This window comes from Hyperolius riggenbachi, chromosome 2 (genome assembly GCF_040937935.1).
Source record: "Hyperolius riggenbachi isolate aHypRig1 chromosome 2, aHypRig1.pri, whole genome shotgun sequence".
NCBI classification, from domain to species: domain Eukaryota; kingdom Metazoa; phylum Chordata; class Amphibia; order Anura; family Hyperoliidae; genus Hyperolius; species Hyperolius riggenbachi.
In genome coordinates this window covers 466,782,043-466,803,630 of record NC_090647.1, presented here as the reverse complement: position 1 = coordinate 466,803,630, position 21,588 = coordinate 466,782,043, and the positions used below count along the sequence as shown (strand labels likewise).

At 44.5% G+C, this 21,588-nt stretch overlaps 1 protein-coding gene and 1 long non-coding RNA gene across 5 annotated transcripts in view; one reads left to right on the top strand and one right to left on the bottom strand.

Moving 5' to 3' along the window:
• Positions 1 to 2,494: 2,494 nt before the first annotated feature.
• MED31 (mediator complex subunit 31) lies at positions 2,495 to 20,212 on the bottom strand. Of its 3 annotated transcripts, none has more exons than XM_068270185.1 (4): positions 20,099 to 20,210; positions 14,264 to 14,338; positions 11,326 to 11,422; positions 2,495 to 7,684 (listed from the first exon to the last, which is right to left on the bottom strand). In XM_068270185.1, the coding sequence occupies exons 1-4, from the start codon at positions 20,121 to 20,123 to the stop codon at positions 7,492 to 7,494; spliced, it is 390 nt and encodes a 129-aa protein (XP_068126286.1). In that variant the 5' UTR covers positions 20,124 to 20,210; the 3' UTR covers positions 2,495 to 7,491. The 3 variants fall into 3 exon arrangements, with proteins under 3 accessions (XP_068126286.1, XP_068126285.1, XP_068126287.1); XM_068270184.1 differs by lacking the exon at positions 20,099 to 20,210 and adding an exon at positions 15,658 to 15,740; XM_068270186.1 differs by lacking the exon at positions 14,264 to 14,338 and having other exon boundaries at positions 20,099 to 20,212.
• Positions 19,957 to 21,588, top strand: part of LOC137547045 (uncharacterized) — a 40,290-nt gene continuing 38,658 nt past the window's right edge. For both annotated transcript variants that reach the window (XR_011026445.1, XR_011026444.1), the window contains exon 1: positions 19,957 to 20,433. This is a non-coding gene — a long non-coding RNA (uncharacterized lncRNA). The remainder of the gene's footprint in view (positions 20,434 to 21,588) is intronic.

Sequence of the window (21,588 nt, the reverse complement as noted above, 5' to 3'; positions counted from 1 at the left end):
CCCTTTTTTCCAATAATTTCTGAATCTCTAATTCCAGGCCCCAAGCTTTCTCTGGGTCCCTTGGATAGGGATTCACAAACTTTCTGTGAGGGGGAGTCCTCGAAAACTGAAGTCAGTAACCCCGCTTTATAATTTGAAAAACAAAAGGATCTGGGTTTAAACTTTCCCATTCTGAACAAAAATAAATTAGTCTCCCCCCACTGGTAATAAGTCATTTATTGGTTTTGGGGGGCTCAGTCTTCCCGAGAGTGAACCCCCCTCTGCCTCTCCCTCTAGGAAAGGACCATTTCTTCTGCACATTCCTATTTTTCGGTTGATCAGAAGACTGTTTAAGGGACAAAAGGTTTCCTCCCCTTAAAATTCCTCTTTTTGTTCGGAAACTGCTTGCCCTTCTCTGCCGAACGAGATAGAACCTCATCTAGTCCAGAACCGAATAAGAGATTCCCCTCAAACGGGATTGAGCATAATTTATTTTTAGACGTCTGGTCTCCTTCCCAGGTCTTTAGCCACACTGCTCTTCTAGCAGCATTAACGAGAGCTGTAGTACGCGCCGAAACCCGAATGAGCTCAGTAACGGAATCCGCTAAAAACGCCACTGCCCTCAATACCACTGGTAGTGAGGCTGCATAATCCTTCAGCGGAACTCCCTTAGCAATCTGTTCGAATAAATTATCCATCCAGATTCTAAGGTTATGTGCGATACAAGTGGCTGAAATTCCTGGGATAAAACCAAACGCCGCCGATTCCCATGCTTTTTTAAGTAGGGAATCAACTTTCTTGTCCATTACGTCCTTGAGAACCCCCGTATCCTCAAAAGACAAATCAGCGTCCTTTGAATACCTCGACAAGGATGCGTCTAATTTTGGGCATTTCGTCCACTTTTCCATATCAGACTGTTCAAAGGGATACTTCCTTTTAGCTGATTTGGGGATGAATAAAGGCCTCTCCGGGTTCTGCCACTGCGAGATGATAATATCCTGGAGGGTCTTATGGATAGGGAACACTCTACCCTTAGACCGACCTAGACCCGAATACACCTGATCCTGAGGGGTTAATTCGGGAACTGGTTCCTTAATTTGCTCTGTGGTGTATACAGCCTTTAGTAACTCAGAAGATTCGTCTGGAGAAAATAAAAATCTTGGAGTCTTAACCCTTTCCTCCTTTTCTGAACCCTCTGAATGAGGCTGTTCCCCCTCTTCCTGAGAGACGGAAACCCCCTCCTCTTCTTCTTCTTCCTCCTCTCCCTCTGCACCTAAACCCTCAGAAAGGGTGGAAGGGGGGGGGGGGGGGCGGGCAAAAACCCTGAGGAGGGTCCTGGAAGGGGTTCAGGAGCTTGTGGCACAAAGGATTCCTTAAATTTGTCCAAAGTCTCCTGCATATTCTTATTAACTACCTCCATCACCCCCTTTAAAATATCTGACGAATGGGAGGATACAATATCATCAGTACAGGACTGACACAAATTCTTTGGGGCCTCTTAAGCTATTTTGCTGTTACACAAGCCACATCTCTTATAAGTCTTAACTTGTCCAGCAGCCTTAGGATCAGTCTTTGTCTAAAACACCCAAAAAATAGAAAACAGACAAAAAGACCTGATAAGCCATCAATGCTGAGTGAGTAAGGTAGAAACCTGTCCTCCACTGGAGGGCTTACCGTACTTGACCCTGATGGCTGGACTTGCCCAGAGGATTTAGAAGCCAGACCTGCCGCCTCAGAGTCCCGCTGCTGCGGTTGCTGTGGCTGCTCTCCCTTCTGTGACATCCTCCTCTCCGTAGCCTCTCTGTGCTGCCCGCTGCGGAGGTAGTGCAAGTGAGACGGAGACGCCAGGAGCACGTTTCACTCTTCCTGGGTCTCCTTAGTCCGCCCCCTTCCGGCCGCCAGACCTGCTGACGTCACTTCCGTGCGCCAGTTTTCAGAGCACGGATGCGCCTTGCAGAGCCGGCATCTGAAGGGGAACGCTCGGCGTGTCGGCCTTACGCTACACAGAGGCCGCATGCCACATTAGCCGGAGGATTGTAGCCGGCGTTGCCTCCTGCGCTGCCTAGGCCACCCACCTCCAAGAACGAACTCACCCACTGGTGAGTACTTCAAAATAATAAAAAAGACTGGAGCTTTTCTTCTTAGGTGTTTCCGACACGGAAACACAGATGAACTGAGGTTGGAGGAAGGGCGGGGGCTTTTAATCTTCTTGGGGTTATGTTTCCCCAGATCCTGGGCGGGACCGGATCTCATGTTGTCCCGGATGGCAATTAGAGAAAAATGCTTTTTGCATATAATATGCTGTAAATAATGTTTTATAGCAAAGTTGAAATGCAGGGTTATATTCCGCTTTAAGGGGGCAGAGACCACTGGTACTTAAGTCGTTAAAGTTATTATGCCGTTGTGTATAGTTTAGAGCAGAGAGGAGTTCTAAGTTCAGGTCCAGTTTAAGAAATCACATCTTGAATATATACTGTATTTCTAAGCTTAAATGCTCAAAAAAACCAAAAAGGGATTCATTTCTTTGACAATTTATTATTTAAATAGACAACCTACTAATTCTTGTTAGCGTTATGTACAATTTATCTTTATTACTCATTACTTCTGTAATATCACCAGAGAAATGCCAAGACTATGGCATCATAGTAGAAAGCAATGAAAAGGGCTAAAGCATAGTATGGCTGACTGGAATACTCCAAGAAAACAACCCCATTATCACAAGAAGAAACTACAATAGTAACTCACTGTGTAAATGTCTGTTCAGCCGGCAGTATTATGTCACATATGGTACTTGCTTTTCCACATGAATAGTTTGTAGAGTCTGCCTGCCATAGAAATCTGTATAACTGAAAAGGGGCTCACCGCACCTCCCAATCCAATGTCTGCATTATAGGATCTGGTGAGACCAATTTTTATCCTTGCCTTGGTACTAAAGCTAGGTACACGTCTTTGACTTCTGTCCAAAACAATTGTTCATGATAGTTTAGGCTCTATCTTAAAAATGATGTAAAATATAAAAATGCTGGCTTTGACAAGTTTGCAATTCTACACAATACTTTTTAAAGTTAAACAGTAAAGTATAAGTACATTAAAAGGATATCTGAAGTGAGAGGAATATGGAGGCTGCCATATTTATTTCCCTTTAAAGGGATACTTAAAGAGACACTGAAGCGGAAAAAAAATATATGATATAGTGAATTGGTTGTGTACTATGAATAATTACTAGAAGATTAGCAGCAAAGAAAATATTCTCATCTTTTTATTTTCAGGTATATAGTGTTTTTTCTAACATTGCATCACTCTATAATATGTGCAGATTACACAACACTCAGCATTCAAAATGAGTCTTTCAAAGCAGTCTGTGAAGTAATGAACTCTCCTCTAGCAGAGGAAAAGTAAACAGTTCAATTACAGTTGAGATAATAAAAGTCAGATAACAGACCTCTCCACAAAGATTTAGTCAGAGAGTTAATGGCTTGTTTACATAGAGATAACAACTGGAGTTTATTAACTCTTCCTGTACTGGAAACAATTAGACTGATGTATCTGATCTTAATGTTTTATTTCTTAGCTGTACTACACATACAAATCATAATATCATAATTTTTTTTTTCGCTTCAGTGTCTCTTTAAGCTTGCCGAAAAAAAAAGGATTTCACTCAACTGGAACTCCTCCCAGCCTCCTGCAGCTGCCCTGTCCCATGCTGGTCCTCAACGATCCTCCGTTCCCCCGCCACCAGCTAGTTTTGTTTTTGTTGACCAAGGCGGCAGGCCACTGCGCCTGCATAGCCCTGGCAACGTGCATCCTTGCACGTATTGCCATATACAAAAGCATCCTGCGCAAGCGCAGTGGACAGCTGACTCCGAGTCGGCAAAAGTGAAACTAGCTGATGGCGGGGGAATAGAGGATCGATGAGGACCGGCGCGGGACAGGACGGCTGCAGGGGGCTGGGAGAAGGCCCAGGTAAGTGAAACCCTTTTTTTCAGGCAGGCTTAAAGAGGAGCTGTTAGGTATAGGGTCTCAGAGAAAAAAAAACACATATCAGTAGCTAAATATTGGCTGTACTTACATTACATGTGCACTTCACTGTCCACGTTTGGATTTCACAGAATTTTTATATAGTATTTGCAGAGATTGATGCTCCTGACAGCTCATGGCAGATTCCATGTTTGACTGTCTTGTATGAAGCCAATTGTGATGTAATATCCTCCCTTACCCTGCTTCCTGATTGATAATTCTTTAGCCCTCCCAAGTTCCAGCCCTCAGACACTCCCACCAGTCTCTGGGCTAACAGGCATATTGTCTGTCACTCAGCAGTTCTATACTGGGAAGTCTGGATCTTTTCAATGATTCGAATCGGATCATTGAAAAAATCCGGATCATTGAACCAAATCTTTGAATCATTTGCAGCAGAGTGAGAGAAACTGCAGTTCCTGTTTCTTCCAAACATCCACAGTGAACCGAATCTCTCACATGATTCGACTCACAAAAAAGATCTGGATCAAAAATCCGAATCGTTCATGATCCGGACAACAATAACTGTGCAGTGAATATTAATTAGCCATGTGGCTAGGAACAATAGCGGACTCCTGCAGTGTACTCTAAGGCAGTGCTGTCCAACTTCATGGGCATGGAGGGCCATTTTTTTTTTCAGACCCCATGGTGGAGGGCCGAAGGTTCTTGCTAGAGCCGCAGACCCCCCCCCCCCCCCGGAAAAAAATGCGATTAAAGGACAGTTAGGTTGGCAGCACTTTTCACAAAATGCAATTTAAAATAATGGTGAAGTGAAAACACGAGGGTTCCGCGCGCGCCGCGCCGAAAAATGGGTGTGGCCATGGACCAGAATGCGGGTGTGGCCACGGGTGGAGGCAAATTTACATGAACTTAGCAATGTGGGACATTAGATTAGGACAGTGGTGGTAAACCTTTTGGAGGCCGAGTGTCCAAACTGCAACCCAAAAGTCACTTATCTATCGCAAGTGGCAACAGCAATTTAAACTACATACAAACGTTTTAACTCATACATGAACATTATGGAAAATCCAAGTTCAAAATAAACTCTGAAGATAAACAATTTCATCCATCCTACTCCTGAAAAATGTATTTTTTTTTTTTTTAGAACCTCCCAGTATTATTTTCCGTTTAAAAAGCTAAAAAAGGTTTAATGCTATTGTCTCATGATGATGCATAACACCCGCGCGGCAGAACGACATGCGGAAGTGATTGATTTCACTTCCGCATGTGACGTACATCGTGCGGGTGTTATGCGCGCGCTCTGTCTGCCTCCTGTCACCGCGATCTGTGAGGTCTGAGCTGAGCTGTGAGGCAGCGGGGACACAGGAGAGGCCACACAAGAGAGAGCAGGCATGGCGCCCATAGCGCACGCCATGCCTGCATCTCGGGGAGAGGAGCGGGCCGCAACAGGAGGTCTGGCGGGCCGGAGGCGGCCCGCGGGCCGAAGGGTGGACAGGGCTGCTCTAAGGCAACATGTGCACTGTGAACAGCACATTGATTTTTCAGTACTGTGAGTTGGGCTGCAAGTTACAGGCTGCTATAACATGAGCCTGTAACTTCCCACTGTGAAAGCAGCCTTAGGGCGGGATAGGGAAATGAAGGGGAGGACCAAAGGAGTGCAGTAGGGAGAAGAAGCAGCCCCAGCATGCTCTGCAGTATCTGTTATACGGCCTGCGGCCTCCTTAGGAGCTTGGGAATAAAGAGGATTGCTATTCAGCCAACAACAAAGAGAGATTTTTACTTTCAGTATTGCCTTTTTGGCTTCCTTCTAAACTGTTTAACACAGGAGAATAGAGGTTTAAATTAGCTTTTGTAGCCTACAGTTACTCTTTAAGAATCCCTTTAAATAATACCAGTTTCCTGGCAGTCCTGTTGATCTATTTGGCAGCAGTAGTGTTTGAATAACACCAGAAACAAGCATGCAGCTAATCTTGTCAGATCTGGCAATAATGTCAGAAACATCTGATCTGCATATGCTTGTTGTGTCAATGGCTGAAAATATTAGAGGCAGAGGATTAGCAAGACAGCCAGGCAACTAGTATTGCTTAAAAGGAAATAAATATGGCAGCTTACATAACTTTCTTGCTACAGTTGTCCTTTAATATTTTAATGCCCCTTCTCCACTTGAGCATATTGGGAAACGGAAGTGATGATGCAACACAGAGCACTTCCAATCCAATGCGATTGCATTCATTAGATTGAATGGAAAGTGCAATTGTTTGCATAGAATTCTGCAGAGAATCACAACACATGGATGGGGATATCACAGTGCAGTCTATGAACATCTGATGTCCTCATGGATCAGGTCGACACATATTGCTACAAAAACTGCGAGTGTGGGGAAGCGGCCTTTGGCTGAAGGTAGTAAATTCACAGCCTGTAAGCTGCTCATGTGCCCTGGCCAGGCACTTGCTTGTGCTTAGCATGGGTGCTGAAGAAGCAGCCCCCTACTGTAGTCACACATGAGCACTACCATGCTTGGATGCAACCACATTGTTTTCTGCCACCAGGTAACAGAATCACATGTCAAACACTGCCATTCAACTGCGTATCACTTCACCTTGCAGCGCTGGGTACCCGGTCCGAATCCCAGCCAGGGCACTATCTGCATGAAGTTTGTATGTTCTCCCCGTGCCTGTGTGAGTTTCCTCCAGGCACTGCTGTTTCCTCACACATACCAAAACATAGATACATTAATTGGCTTCCCCTAAATTGTACCTAGAATAAGATGGACATATGATTATGATAGGAGTTAGATTGTGAGGCCCTCTGAGGGACAGTTAGTGACATGATCATATACTCTGTACAGCGATACGGAAGATGTCGGCGCTATATAAATACTAAATAATAGTAATTGCAGCAGGATTCTAAACTGCCCAAGAAGCATGTGGTTCAGCCTCCCGTATGAAAGAGGCCCACGGCTGTGTACATGCATCCAATTTTGATTGGCCGATTTTACCACTTCCATATTGTACGTGATCTGACCAACACAATCTGTTCATAGTATTCAAATCTGTTGGAGGTGGTAAAATAAGCCAGTGATTGGTCAATCAAAATTGGATACGTGTATCCACCCTTTAAGTGTGTCAAAGATGAGAAGGCAGGTCACAGACCACATTTAGCAGGAGGAATTCAAAAGAAATATAAAAAGGCTGAGGATTGATTCACACAGCTAGCATCTATTTAAAAATAAAGTATCGGGCAAGACTTTAATGTGCATTAGAAAAATGCTGATCATGACAGAGGACTTCTCTGCTCAAACACCTTTCTAGTAATATTATATGTCCCCTGGTGGAGTGTGTGTGACAACAGATCCACAGCCTTGGAACAAAAAAAGTCTGTAAGCAATAATATATACAAAGGAGTCTCTGACATGTGACAATGGTGAACCCATATCACGCACCGTAAATAAACCTGTTTTCTGTCCAACCACATGAGCAGTTACTGGGCACCACAATTTTTACATAGTCTGTAACAGTACATAATATTTTCCAGCAATCACTTCCCAATGGTGTTATTTTGTGGTTGCTGCTCTGCCAGAGCTTGTTGGAGTCTCATCCGCTTGCGGGAATAGTGCTGCCAGTGCAAGATCTGCTGTTCATCAATAAACTTGGCACACTGGGCATTCACCAGCTCCTTGCGGAAGTGTTCATACTGCAATAACTCCAGCATGTGCAAGCACTGTGGGTACCTGGAGGATGACAAGAAGTATTATTATTAATTTATAAAGCGGCAACATATTCCATGGTGCTTTACAAAGTAGGAAAACAAACAAATGGTACATAATGATACAATGATATGTATATTCTGGCATATAAGACTACTTTTTAACCCTTGAAAATCTTCTGAAAAGTTGGGGGTCGTCTTAAAAGAAACTAACTGAGAGGGGTATGGATGTTTGCTTTTAAATAATACCAGTTTCCTGGTAGCCATGCTGCTCTCTTTGGCTGCAGTGGTAGCTGAATCACACACCTGAAACAAGCATGCAGCTAATTCAGTCTGACTTCAGTCAGAGCACCTGATCTGCATTGCTTGTTGAGGGGCTGTGGCTAAAAGTATTAGAGACACAGGATCAGCAGGAGAGTCAGGCAACTGGTATTATTTTAGAAGGAAAAATTCACATCCTTCTCAGTTTAGGTTCCCTTCAAACGCCAGGTGTCATTGATGCCGGGTGATACGCCCTATCCTGTTACAGTCTCTCAGATCTGGCTGCTGAGGACTGTAGTGAAGCGGCCCAGGTGCACATGTGTGAGATCTGAGAGGAAAAGAAGGAGGTAAATAGGATACAAAAATGGGCCAGACGGGTGAAAGAGGCGTGTTTTATGGGCACAGCAGGATCTATTCTTCCATACCGCTCTGACAAACAGGGAGACCGGGAGAGCCGACAATCCACTTAGGGAGAGCTGACCATTCCAACTAGTCAATCCCCTGTATAGTGTTATATACTGGGTACCACATACAGTACAGCACCAGGATATGATGGGTTTTTTTTTTATTTTTATTTGGTGTGCGTTGGAAGAGGAGTAGCCTTATACGGCGAGTATATCCCAAACTCTATATTTTAACTGGAAAAGTTGGGGGGTTGTCTTTTACACCCAGTTGTCTTATACGAAAGCATATATGGTACATTAAATATAGACACTGGTACAAAATACAGAACTGGTGATTACAATGACAGATCTAACATGATGAATAAAATGTATAAGAGTGCAAGCTATGAAATAATTACAAAATTCCAAGACACAAAAGGGAGAGAGAGTCCTGCCCCTGCGTGCTTACAAACTAAAGGATTAAAGAATTAATTAGTAGTATTAAACAAAGTGCAGAGTTTTAACCTGAAATAGAACAAATGGCATTAAGTGACCACAAAAGTGATAATCTGCAACAGGCCCCATGTAACAGTACTTACAATCTATGAGACTCTTTCCCCATCCTCATTAGTATTACAGTTGATCCAACCATTGGCAGTCAAATCCCACCCATATTTCCTCGTTGGGTTAGATGATTTCAGGCTAGCATGTGTATGAGTGCGGCTGCACTGCGGTCCTATCACCTACTGAATAATGTGAGGCGGTGTGAGTTCATGCCGTCTCACTTAGAGTTATGGGCCACTCACATTTATTATTGCATTTAATACATGCAATTTTATGCATGCACGATTCTGCATTTGCGATTGGTACAGTTCCTAGCGGCTGGGTTTAGAATTGGAGACAGATAGCATTACTATTGCATAAAACTAAAAGTTTTGTTTCCCCATAAAAATCTTTTTTGTAATAGGTATCTTCCGCATTTTCTGCTTTCTGGGGCAATCCAGCTACATCATCACCAGATGTTATCCCTAGAACTGCAATTCAATGGCCGCTATTTCCAGGATCTCCCCTATATAGCGAGCCTGTCATTAACAAATCAATGATTTAAGATCCCCTGAATACACAACTTTAGGAGTGCAGCAAAACAAAGTTTGCTTAGATATTCAAGTAACTTCCCTGAGAACATGGAGATAAACATCCCCTCCCACAAATAAAAGGATACTATTGGCCCGTTGTTAAGGGGGGTCCCAGGACTGAAGGACAGTGTGGGAAGCCTCCTGAGGATCCAGAGGCTTCCCTCTCCTTATTTACGTCTTGGGTTCTCTTTAAAGAGGAGCTGTTAGGTATAGGGTCTCAGAGAAAATAAACACATATATCAGTAGCTAAAGATTGGCTGTACTTACATTACATATGCATTTCACTGTCCACGTTTGGATTTCACAGAATTTGTATATAGTATATGCAGAGATAGATGCTCCTGACAGCTCATGGCAGGCTCCATGTTTGTGAAGCCAAATGTGTCGTCATGTCCTGCCTGCTTCTGATCACAGATAAGCTCGTTCTTGAACAACACGGTGTGCAGTGAATATTAATGAGCCATGTGGCTAGGAACAATAGCTGAGTCCTGCAGTGTACTCTGCCCCAAGATTTATCAGTGCTTCGCGCTGGACTGATTAGAAGCTCCTGTACCGTCTCATTAGCAGCCGAGGGGAGGGCCCCAGAATGCTTTGCAGTTTAGCTGCGGCTTGCGTCTTTATGGGTCTATAACAGACTTTAAAGAGAAACTCCGACCAAGAATTGAACTTTATCCCAATCAGTAGCTGATACCCACTTTTACATGAAAAATATAATGATTTTCACAAACAGACCATCAGGGGGCGCTGTATGACTGAATTTGTGCTGAAACCCCTCCCACAAGAGGCTCTGGTACCATACGGTACTCTGGGCAAACTGACACAATGTAACAATGACACACACAGGAAATGGCTGTTTATAGCTGTCTGTTAAAGCCAGAACAGCTACATAATCTGCCCACAGTAACAATGTCACCATGTAAAACATGTCAGAATGTGAATCTGGGAGAGGAAAGATTTTACAATGAGCAAACTCTGACTAAATCATGTATACATAATTATTGTAAAAATTAAGCACCTTTTTATATTAAATTATTTTCACTGGAGTTCCTCTTTAAGATAAGCACACATCAAAGGTAACTGAAATGTTTATCTTCACTAATGGCTTTTGAGCTTCCTTCTAAACTGTTTAACACAGGAGAATAGAGGTTTAAATTAGCTTCTGCAGCCTGACAGTTACTCTTTAAAGTAATGGTCCAAAGTATTTGAAAAAAAAAAAAAAATCCGGGGCTTACTCCAGCCCGTGGAATTACTGCACCTGCGCAGTACCGTTCTGATGACATTGCAGGGACCACGTGACCCGTGCTGTGGAGCGCAGAATAGGCCGACCCGGCAAGGTCGGGTTCTTCAATGGAGAAGACTAGGAGCCTCCAGAGCTGCGGCGAGGGCACAGGACGGCTGCCACGGGCTGGAGGAAGCCCCAGGTAAGTGGATCTTTTTTTTTTTCAAATACCTCGGATGTTTCCTGCACACCAAGAGCGCTTCTGAGTGCTTGGCTAATGTATTTGAATGGGATAGAGCACACCAGAGCAATGTGATTTTCTCTCAAATGCAAACGCAGGTCCTGCAGCATTTCTGCTGATTTCTGAGGAGATTCAGCCTCGCTGTTAAAGTAGAGGAAAGTGGAAAACCGCTCTGAAAAGAGCTAAATCAGAGCGATTTTCCAAGCGGTTTTTGTTACAGAAGCTGTTCAGTTACAGCTCTACTGTAACAAAATATAAAAGAATCAACACACCAAAAATCGCTAGGCAAGCTTAGAAAATCGCTAGGCACATGCCTAGAATCACTTAAAAAAAAAATCACTTCAAAAAGCGCTGAGAGTTTGCGATTACATTAGTGCTTTTTGGTGTGCACTGGCCCTTAGAGTTGGTTTAATGTTTTACACTTACTTGAGGTATTTTGCGTACTCAGGATCCTTCCAGTAAAGCAGGTATTTCAGATAATTCACAAATGTTTTTTCCTTGAAGTATCCTCTCTGTGCTAGGACTGAAAAGATTGCTGATATTTAATAAACTCAGTTTTAGACCGAACAGATAAAAAAGACAAACTAAAAAGTTTAAAGCAACAATGAATGATTAAAGGGAACTTATTATGACAGACTTGAGAGCTACCATTGAAGATTTTGGGGTGCTAGCGCACTGACTGTCTAGTTGGTCCTATGGCCACATAGGCCCGGGAATAGGAAGGGTCAACCAGCTAGGCAAGAAAGAAGGGCAGCTACATATAGAAGAGGAATCTGCAAATGGGAAGCAACACATGGAAGAAGGGAGCTGCTGTCCCCAAGTAAGCTGTACATGAAAAAGGGGCGACTGTATACAGATGTTACACAGAGAAGAGGAAACATAAAAGACAAATAACATTTATATTGCAATTTTCTCCTGGTGGACTCAAAACGCTTGAGCTGCAGACACTTAGGGCTTGTTCACACTATGAGAGTTTTTTTTTAACCGCTAGCGATTTTTGAAATCGCTCTAAAGGCGCTTGTGAAATGATTTCCTATGAGAGTGTTCATACTTGAGCGCTCCGCTTTCTATTGAATCACAAACACGGCTCCTGTACCATTTTCTGAGCATTTGTGTTCAATAGAAAGTATAGGGAAATCACAAAGCACTTGAAAAAGCACTTTGAATAGTGATTTCCTAAGCACTTATAGGCTGCTTACACACTAAGACGTTACAGGCGCACGTTAGTGCGCCTGTAACGCTCCCCCAACGTACAGCAATGTAACACAAGTGGGCTGTTCACACAGCCCACGTTGCGTTAAATGTAACGCTGCACGTTCTCCGGAAAGTGCAGCATGCTACGGCGTTACAGCGGCTATAGCCGCGTTAGACTGTTTGCACATGCGCAGTGGGGGGCAGAGAGGAGGCGGGGAGAGCCAGCTACAGTAGCCGCGCACATGGCTACTTAATATTCACTGCACTGGCGGCCGCTGATTGGCTGGCGGGACCATGTGATGCGGAGTGTCTCGCTCCGCATCACGTGGTCCCGCTGGCCAATCAGCGCCACTTTGGGAGACATTATAGGAATCGAGCCGCCTAACGCGGCTCACTCTACCGTCCTCACTTGCAGCACCATACGTTGTGTTAGGTGCACGTTATGCGACCTTAACGTAGCACCTAACGCAACGTCTTGGTGTGCAAGTAGCCTTAATAATAAATACATTGTATTTATTCATTTCCAGGTAAAAGAGTTTGCTTCCTGATTAACGTCAGGAAGTGTAAAAAATCATCGCTCCACAAAAGCACTTAGAAAAGTGCAGGGAAAGGCGCTTTTAAAATCACTAACCAAATTGCTTAGCGCTTGCGATAGCGCTGGCGATTTGTAATGTGTACAAGGCCTAAGGACGCGCTCACTGTTAGGGAGTCTTGCCAAGGAATGCTTACTGAGTAGGTGCTGGTTTACTGAACAGGAAGAGTGAGATTTGAACCCTGGTCTCCTGTATCGGAGGCAGGGCACTTAACCATAACACTACCCAGACACTTTTCATATAGGATGGATAGGGCTGATGTAGCCTTGCTGCTCTCATCAAAACCAAAATAAAGTTCTGCAAAGAAAGCCTTAATATGTAGCAGTAAAAATAATTTGTTCAAATCTATGAATTATTGACTTTTTATCTTTCCTGCTCCCGGAAGCCATTTACTGACAGGAAAGTGTTTTATGGCTGTAATTACTTATCAGTGAGGGTTATGCTATAGTCTGACCCAGTCCGACCCGGATAGAAACTGTCACTTGCATACCTGATGTTTAACTCTTTCAGGCAGAGAAAAAAAGGAACACAGCCTAGTTGTTTTTGTGCTTGGCACTATTCATACACATGACTATCTCATCATGTCACATGTCACCTCGATTGCCCTTCAAAGTGTACCTAAGATGGGATGAAAAAAAATAATATAGATATCTGGGGCTTCCTCCAGCCCCCTTCAGGCTTATCCCTACCATGCCGTCCTCCTTCGTCCGCAATTCGCTCCTTCGTCCTGGGCCAACTGTGCATGCCTGGCTGCACGTGCTCCCGTCACTGAGAGCATTTGCGCCTAGGCAGTACTACTGCACAGTCACAGAACACTCCCCACCACGGGAGCAAGACGGGGAGTGTGCTCGGCCGGACTGTGCCTGTGCCGACAAGCCCAGACTGAAGGATTTTTCGGGGCCAATTGCAGCAAACGACGAGGACTCTGAGGACGACGAGGGAGCGATCAGGCCTGAGGGGGCTGTAGGAAGCCCCAGGTATGCATATTTTTTTTTTTATTTCATCCGATCTGATGTACACTTTAAGTATAGATACACTAACATGGTAAGGTCCTGGTCATTTCAGCACTAACATAAACATACCAGATTGTATAGCTAATCACCACTATCATATGTGTAATGCTAGGTACACACTATGAGATTTTCTGGTAGATTTACTGTCAGATCGATTATTTCCAACCTGTCCGATCCGATTTCCAATCGTTTTCCAATTGTTTTCCAACTGTTTTCCGTTCACTTATATCGGAAATCGATTGGAAATCAGATTGGACATGTTGGAACTAATCGATCTAACAGTAAATCTGCCAGAAAATCTCAGTGTGTACCTAGCATAAGGTCTGCATTCTCCTCTGCCATCTGCTTGCTCATTTGAAAATGATCAAGTACCCCAACAATGCTGACTGCTGACACATTGACCAGAGAGTAGTCATTATGTAAACTGAAGTAGTCCCCAGTTATCAATTAACACTCATCTTCCAGTATACTTTAACCCGATTGTCCGTTACAGCTCATTGGATATACCCGTATGCATTCCTTTAACATTCACACATGATGAAATACTTCCTCAGTTTAACTTACAGTTGAGGTAATTGGGATTTGCTAAGCACTGAACAAATTCCAGTTCTAACTGGAACCGAAGCCGGGCTTGCTCATCTGTAAGAAAATGTGCACAAAGAAAAAAAATTACCTGCAAAGCATCTAAAGCAATTTTAGTAATGGGCAATAAATACCGTATATACTCGCATATAAGCCAACCCGCGTGTAACCCGATGCACCCACTTTCTCTCAGAAACCAACCATCCAGTATAGCCCCCTCCACAGTAGCCGGATGTGCCCCCAGTGTAAGTCAGCCCCTCTCCCCGTAACCAGATGTGCCCTAAAGATGATACAGATGTGTCTTAAGAAGCCGTAGATATGAGAGACAGTGATTGCCACACAGGAAGAATCCCCGATCATTACACTCCGATTCACAAGCCAGAGGAAACAGGTAGTCTTCTTGAGCAGTGCACTCTGCACACCATGTTGCAGGGGATGAAGGGCGCAGACACAGCTGGCAAGAGCAAGATCACTACTGCACAATCCTTAAAGGATACCACAGCCCACAGGCTGTGGTAAAATAACTGCAGCATGGTGTAGGGAAAAAAGGACATACTCACCGCTCCCCTCGCTCCCTGCCATCGGGTCCCGCTCGTCTGCTACAGCTCCCGTTACCGGCCAACTCTTCTGACCCCTGACATACTGCTTTGCGCATGCGCAGTATGTCCAATCATCTTCCCTTCTGCCGTCGCATGATAACGGCAGAAGATCGGACACTCCCCCGCCTCCTCCCTGCCCAGCGTGTGCGCTCCACTAATAAAGCTAGCGTGACATGCTAGCTGGAGTCACGCTGGGAGCGGCGATTTGGAGAGAGAGCGGAGGGGGAGTGAGTTGGGATGGACAGGAAGTGCCAGCTGTGCCCGCTTCCTGTCCATCCCAACTCACTCCCCCTCCGCTCTCTCTCCAAATCGCCGCTCCCAGCGTGACTCCAGCTAGCATGTCACGCTAGCTTTATTAGTGGAGCGCACACGCTGGGCAGGGAGGAGGCGGGGGAGTGTCCGATCTTCTGCCGTTATCATGCGACGGCAGAAGGGAAGATGATTGGACATACTGCGCATGCGCAGAGCAGTATGTCCGGGTCAGGGGTCAGAAGAGTCGGCCTGTAACGGGAGCTGTAGCAGACGAGCGGGACCCGATGGCAGGGAGCGAGGGGAGCGGTGAGTATGTCCTTTTTTTCCCTACACCATGCTGCAGTTATTTTACCACAGTTTAAGCTCCCCTGCCAGTACAAAAAAACCTGCTCCACCATCCGTTCTGCTACACTGACCTGCATATAAGCCGAGGGGTAACTTTTCAGCAGTTTTTGTGCTGAAAAATTAGGCTTATATGCAAGTATATACAGTAAACAAACATGTGTAATAAAGTAAATTTCTCACTGCTCCAAAGCAGATCAATCCAATAAGGCCTCTTTTCCATGAACAGTTTAACTGTGTACTCAGCAAGCAGTTACCAGGCGTCAGTGAGCAGTTACCAGGCAGCAACAAGCAGTTCCCAGGCAGCAGTGAGCAGTTACCAGGCAGCAGTGAGCAGTTCTGAGAGTTTGAGAGACATTTCACTGACTATAAATAGTCCGTGGAAAAGAGGCCTCGAGGAGTGTTAACACGCATAATTAACTGTAGGGATCAGGGCTCAATCTCTTAACCTTCCTGGCGGTAACGGGCTATGCCGCGCAGGAAGATATCTCAGCCCCTGGTGGGGCGATTTGCGCCATTTAAAGTGCTGTACGCGCAGCTAGCACTTTGCTAACCGCGCGTACAGCTTGATCGCCGCCGCTCTGCGGCGATCGCCCGCACGCAGCGGTGGAAGAGGGCCCCCCCGTCAGAGCCCTGCGCTGCCCGGACCAATGAGTTCCAGGCAGCGCTATGGGCTGGATCTAAACCGTCTGACGTCCATGACGTCATTCCGATCGTCACCATGGCGACAGGAGAAGCCAAACAGGGGAACGCATTATATACGCGTTCCCCTGTTTGCTATTGATGCCGGCGACGATCGCCCTAGAGGCAGGGCTGTGGAGTCGGTCCAAAAATCCACCGACTCCTCAGTTTAGGATTCCACCGACTCCGACTCCTCGACTCCGACTCCTCTAATTTGCATATTACAATTTTGTTGATTAAACGTATGTAACATGAAATTCGTCTCTTAACTGCCAACACTTAGGAATTTTACAAGACAACTGAAGTGAGAAGGATATGTAGACTACTATATTTATTCCCTTTAGACTAAAACTAGTCCTTGGTAAGAGTACTTGTAAAAGGTACAAACCGGAACAAAGAACATCTATCAGGCCCTAGGCAATGTAAGTGTGGGTACATGTAAGAACGATGTGCAGGTACTCTGCAGGGGAATGAGGAGATTCTTCCTCTATTACACATTCTTCATGCACAATCTGAACAAGGTTTATGGGTGACAGACAACACCTCTGTGTTCAATGTGCACAACATTCTCGGTGGATTCCCTGCAGCTCTGTGGGGAGTGCATATGTAGAGTATAGTACTACTGTGTAACAAAGTAAACCTGAAACAGATGAAATTAAAGTTTTATACATACCTGGGGCTTCCTCCAGCCGCCTTCAGGATAATCAGTCCCTCGTTGTCCTCCTCCACCACCTGGATCTTCTGCTATGAGTCCAGGTACTTGAGCCAGTCAGGCGTAGTGCGCATGCACACACTCCGCCGCCAGGAGCATACTACACCTGTGCAGCACTATTGCGCAGGTGCAGAATGTTCCTGGCTGTGGGAGCGGCATGCGGCCGGACAGCGCTGACTGGCTGAATTACAAGGACTCATAGCAGAAGATCCGGGTGGTGGAGGACAGCGAGGGACTGATTAGCCTGAAGGGGGCTGGAGGAAGCCCCAGGTATGTATAAAACTTTACTTTTCATCTGTCTCAGGTACCCTTTAATTTGTAGTCACCAAACCAAATTTTAACAACATATCAAATTATTTGATTTCATCAGCAAAGGGAGTGCATACATTTGCATAAATCAGCATCTATGCTGAATTATTTCCATCTCATTGACCATCTCTATTAGTGACACAGCTACACATCAGGCTTTATTCTTACAGCATAGATGTTATTTAGTATATATAAGAGATTCCTGTGTACACATCATATATACAGTCACAATCAGATATGTATATCTGACCTTAAAAATACAGGGACTGCTTTATTGAAGCAGCACAAGTAACTAATTTTGATTGGTTTATTTCATTTTTGTGGACTAAGCACAGCTATTACTGTATAGATACTGTATATATACATTATTTTTATTGACTATTATCTGAGAAATAGAACATTTTATCATATTTTCTATTTTAATTACAGTTACAAATTCATTAGGAGTCGGAGCATTTTTTCCCGACTCCAGGCACCCAAAATTGCCCGACTCCACAGCCCTGCCTAGAGGGACACATGTGCCCTCTAGTGGTGTTTCATGTAGCTACCACTGGTAGCTTTACATGAAACAAAAAAAAAAACAAAAAAAAAAAAAAGGATTTCTGCATATTTTGCAGAAAAAAAAATCAACCGCCAGGAGGGTTAAAGTGAACCTCCAGACTAAAAATCTAATCAGCAGAACTGAAAAGGCTTGGTGTTTAACAGTTTCACAGCATCAGAACTTTGTTTTTCTTATAGAAGTCTAATTTTTAGCTGCATTTTTAGCTAAGCTCCACCCCATCAAAGAAAACTGCCCGGGCTTTTTTCCCCTGATGCTGTGCAAAGCATGATGGGATTTCCTATGTTGTTATTCACATTGCCTAGCAACTGGCAGGGGTCATCAGGACAGTTGGAACTGTGTCTCATGCTCCCTGTCACCTTCTTTCAAACAAAAAGATGGCTGCCCTTATGAAATCACAAACCTTTGCCTGTTCTTTTAAAACACGGTGGGTAAGAGATTATATTACCTATCTATTTTAATTAACATAACTAATGTAACTTAATGACAGTATGTTTGTTTAGGCTGAAGTTCCTCTTTAAGTAACAGTTTGGGGCTAAGTGCTGTACTGACACGACCTGCTGCTATAGAGGGAGGAGAAGAAACAACAGCATTGTAGGCGCGGGAGGAGTGGGAAGGTGAACAACACAGTCTGGCATCACTTAGAAATCAGTGCCACTAAAGATCCAGCATACCGGATCTTTAAGCAAAGTCAAGGGACTATAGTACTAGTTAGATTTTTGGTCGCGTTTCATCTAGCAATACCTAGCTTTAGGCCTGTCAGCACAGGATCTGTCCTTGGCCAGGGGTACTCAGCTCATTTGAACCCCTTTCAAATGAGCTGAGTACCCCTGGCCAAGGACAGATGGATAATAGCCAAATCACTGCCAAAGCAGTAAGCGCGACATCAGACCTGTTTGTTTGGGCCCTAAAAACATAAAAAATGACATTGTGGGACACCTGTACTCACTAGATTTTCACCCAAGACAATCACACGCATGGAACTTACCAGGGCTGTGGAGTCGAGGAGTCAGAGCAATTTTGGGTACCTGGAGTCAGTGGTTTCATAAATTGACCAAAGTCGGGAGTTTGACGATTTTTTTTTTTTTTTACCAAATCCCCAGCACTGGTAAGTATTAGACGTCGGAGCTATTTTGGGTACCAGGAGTCAGGGTTTCATAACCTGAGGAGTCGGATGATTTTTGTACCGACTCCACAGCCCTTGAACTTATACTCTGAACTCGGAAGTGTAAAGCCCCGTTCATATTGCATGCGATGCTGTCCGGATTTTTGCAACGCGTGCAGGAGGCAGACAGGCAAGACATCAGACAGTGCTGTACTGTCCGATGTTCACACTGCATGCATTCTGGACCAGTGCTGTCCGCAAACGCATGCTGCATGCATTTTTTCCCGAAACGCATGGCTGTCCCATTTACTACAGTAAATTGGGTATCAGCCACGCAACGAATGCAAGCACATATGGCGTGCTTTCGTACGTGTTGCGTTCCGATCGCACAGCCATCTACGTTTGGTAATATGAATTAGTGATGGGTCGTTCGCGAACGAGCCGGCTCTAAGAGCCGGCTCTTTGAAGTGAATCAGAGGAGCCGATGCTCACTCTGAGAAGAGCCGATGCCTCAGCCGCCCCTTTTAGCTCTGCTTTGCTCCGTAATAAAGGGCGCTGAGGCATTCTGGGAGAAGTAGTCCTCCTCTTGCAGCTTGTAGGAGTGTTTGGGGCGGAGCAGAGCAGTAGCAAGACCAGTCAGAGAAGCAGTCTGGAGTTGTCATGGAGATGGGGCGGGGCTTTTAATCCGATTCTGAGTGGTGTCTAGTGATATTTAATGAAGAGCCGATTCAGAGCTGTAAGAGCCGGCTCTTTACTGGGAGAGAAGAGCCGATTCTCTGAAAAGAGCCGGAATTCCCATCACTAATATGAATGTTGCCTAAGAAGTTAGAACGTAGCATATAACGCATAGGAAGGTGGGGGCTAGGCAAGTTAACCCCTGGATACATCCCCTTTGCCTCCTGCACACTGCAGGACAATCGTGATTTTCTCCGGAACTCTCTAGCTCGTCCCTGCTGATTAGTACTGTGCAGTATGTTTACAATTCAGCTCCCACTATTTCCATTCTATGTAGATATAAAACAAAAACTAAAGGAAAGTGGGGTTTTGCATTACTTATTATTTAATATTAATGAATCCTCATCCTGGACGGGAAAATACAGCTTTCACACATAGCTAATATGTTGCTCACAGTTCTAACCTATTAACCCCTTCCCACTTCTACCCCACAGTCTTGAGATTCCTGGAGTTCTGGAGCTAGAGTGATAGAAGCGCCCATTCATTCACCGATCTGTGATGACAGCAGCAGAATCAAGCTGACCTGTTTCCAGCGTCCCGGCTGCCATAGCGAGGCTGACTGCTTACTGACACTCCACCTAGCACCAGGTAGCTGAACGGATATCAGCTCCTGCACTGAAAGAAAGGAAGTAATTGCAGCGGAAGCGGAAGTTATCATGTTGCTGGCAGAAGTGACTCTGGTAACACCGAGTATTGGCGGAAATGACGAGTGACAGTTCCTTAGCTGGTGCAACGCTGACATCTGTCGGATGTATATTGTGTCACAGATACCCAGCCAGCTCATGGTGGACCAGAGAACTCCTAGGATTATGTGATAGAGGTTTCTTAATTCCACCTCCCCTCTTCAGCTCTCAGACAGTAAGAGAAGGCCACAGGAAAACACCTTTGCATAGCTCCCAACTGTCCCTCTTTTGGAGCCCTGTCCCTCTGTCCCTGTTTCCTCCTCATTTGTCCCTCTTTCAGGACTTTGTCCCTCTTTCTATGTAAATATATATATTTCTCTACTAAAGAATGTGTTTGATTGACATTAAACTTTATTCCCATCCTTTAAATTGATGTATTACTTAATTTTAAAATGTTAAAATAAAGGAAAATGAACCAGGTTAGAAAGGACTAGTGTTGTTTGAATTATTAAATAACATATTTTTCTTATGAAAACTTTATTGTATGCGTAACTAGGGGTGTGATGGGGGGCGTGATTAGGGGTGTGGCTTAAGTGTCCCTCTTTCTCATCTCAAAAAGTTGGGAGGTATGCTTTTGCCTTGGTTTACAAAATTACAATCACGCGATTACTAGAGTGAACCTGAGGTAAATAAAGATCACATTTATATTTGCTTATTCTTCATGTTCTCAGACACTTGATAGACTCTACTTGTGGCTGGCTTTCCCTCTCTGCTGTAGCCCTTGGTCTGTCTACTCTGTGCTCCCTCTGTGCACATTCCTGTATGGCTGTATGTAGCAGCCGCTGCCAGTATTCCAACAAAGTAGCATTCATTTACAAAATAGCATACATGTATGCTAGCATGACCTAACCTATCCCAATTCTCACACAGAACCCTCACCTGGTGAGCAACTAATAACCACCCACCTTGGTGGGCAACTATTAACACAACAACACCCCTTCTCGGGCAACTAATAGCCCCCCATATGCTGAGTTGAGGTGAGTGGGTGCTGCGCATGCTATATACAGTACATAGCTCCCAACTGTTCCTTTTTTTGGAGGGACAGGCCCTCTTTGGGAGCCCTGTCCCTCTTTCCTCCTCATTTATCCCTCTTTCAGAACTTTATCCCTTTCTATATAAATATATATTTATCTACTAAAAATGTGTTTGATTGACTCTAAACTTTATTCCCATCATTTCAATTTATATATTACAAATTTTAATATATTAATATGAAGGAAAATGAACCAGGATAGAAAGGACCAGTGTGGTTTAAATGATAAAACAAAATATCTTTCTTATGAAATCTTTATGGTATGAGTGGCTAGGGTAGTGACGGGGTCGTGGTCAG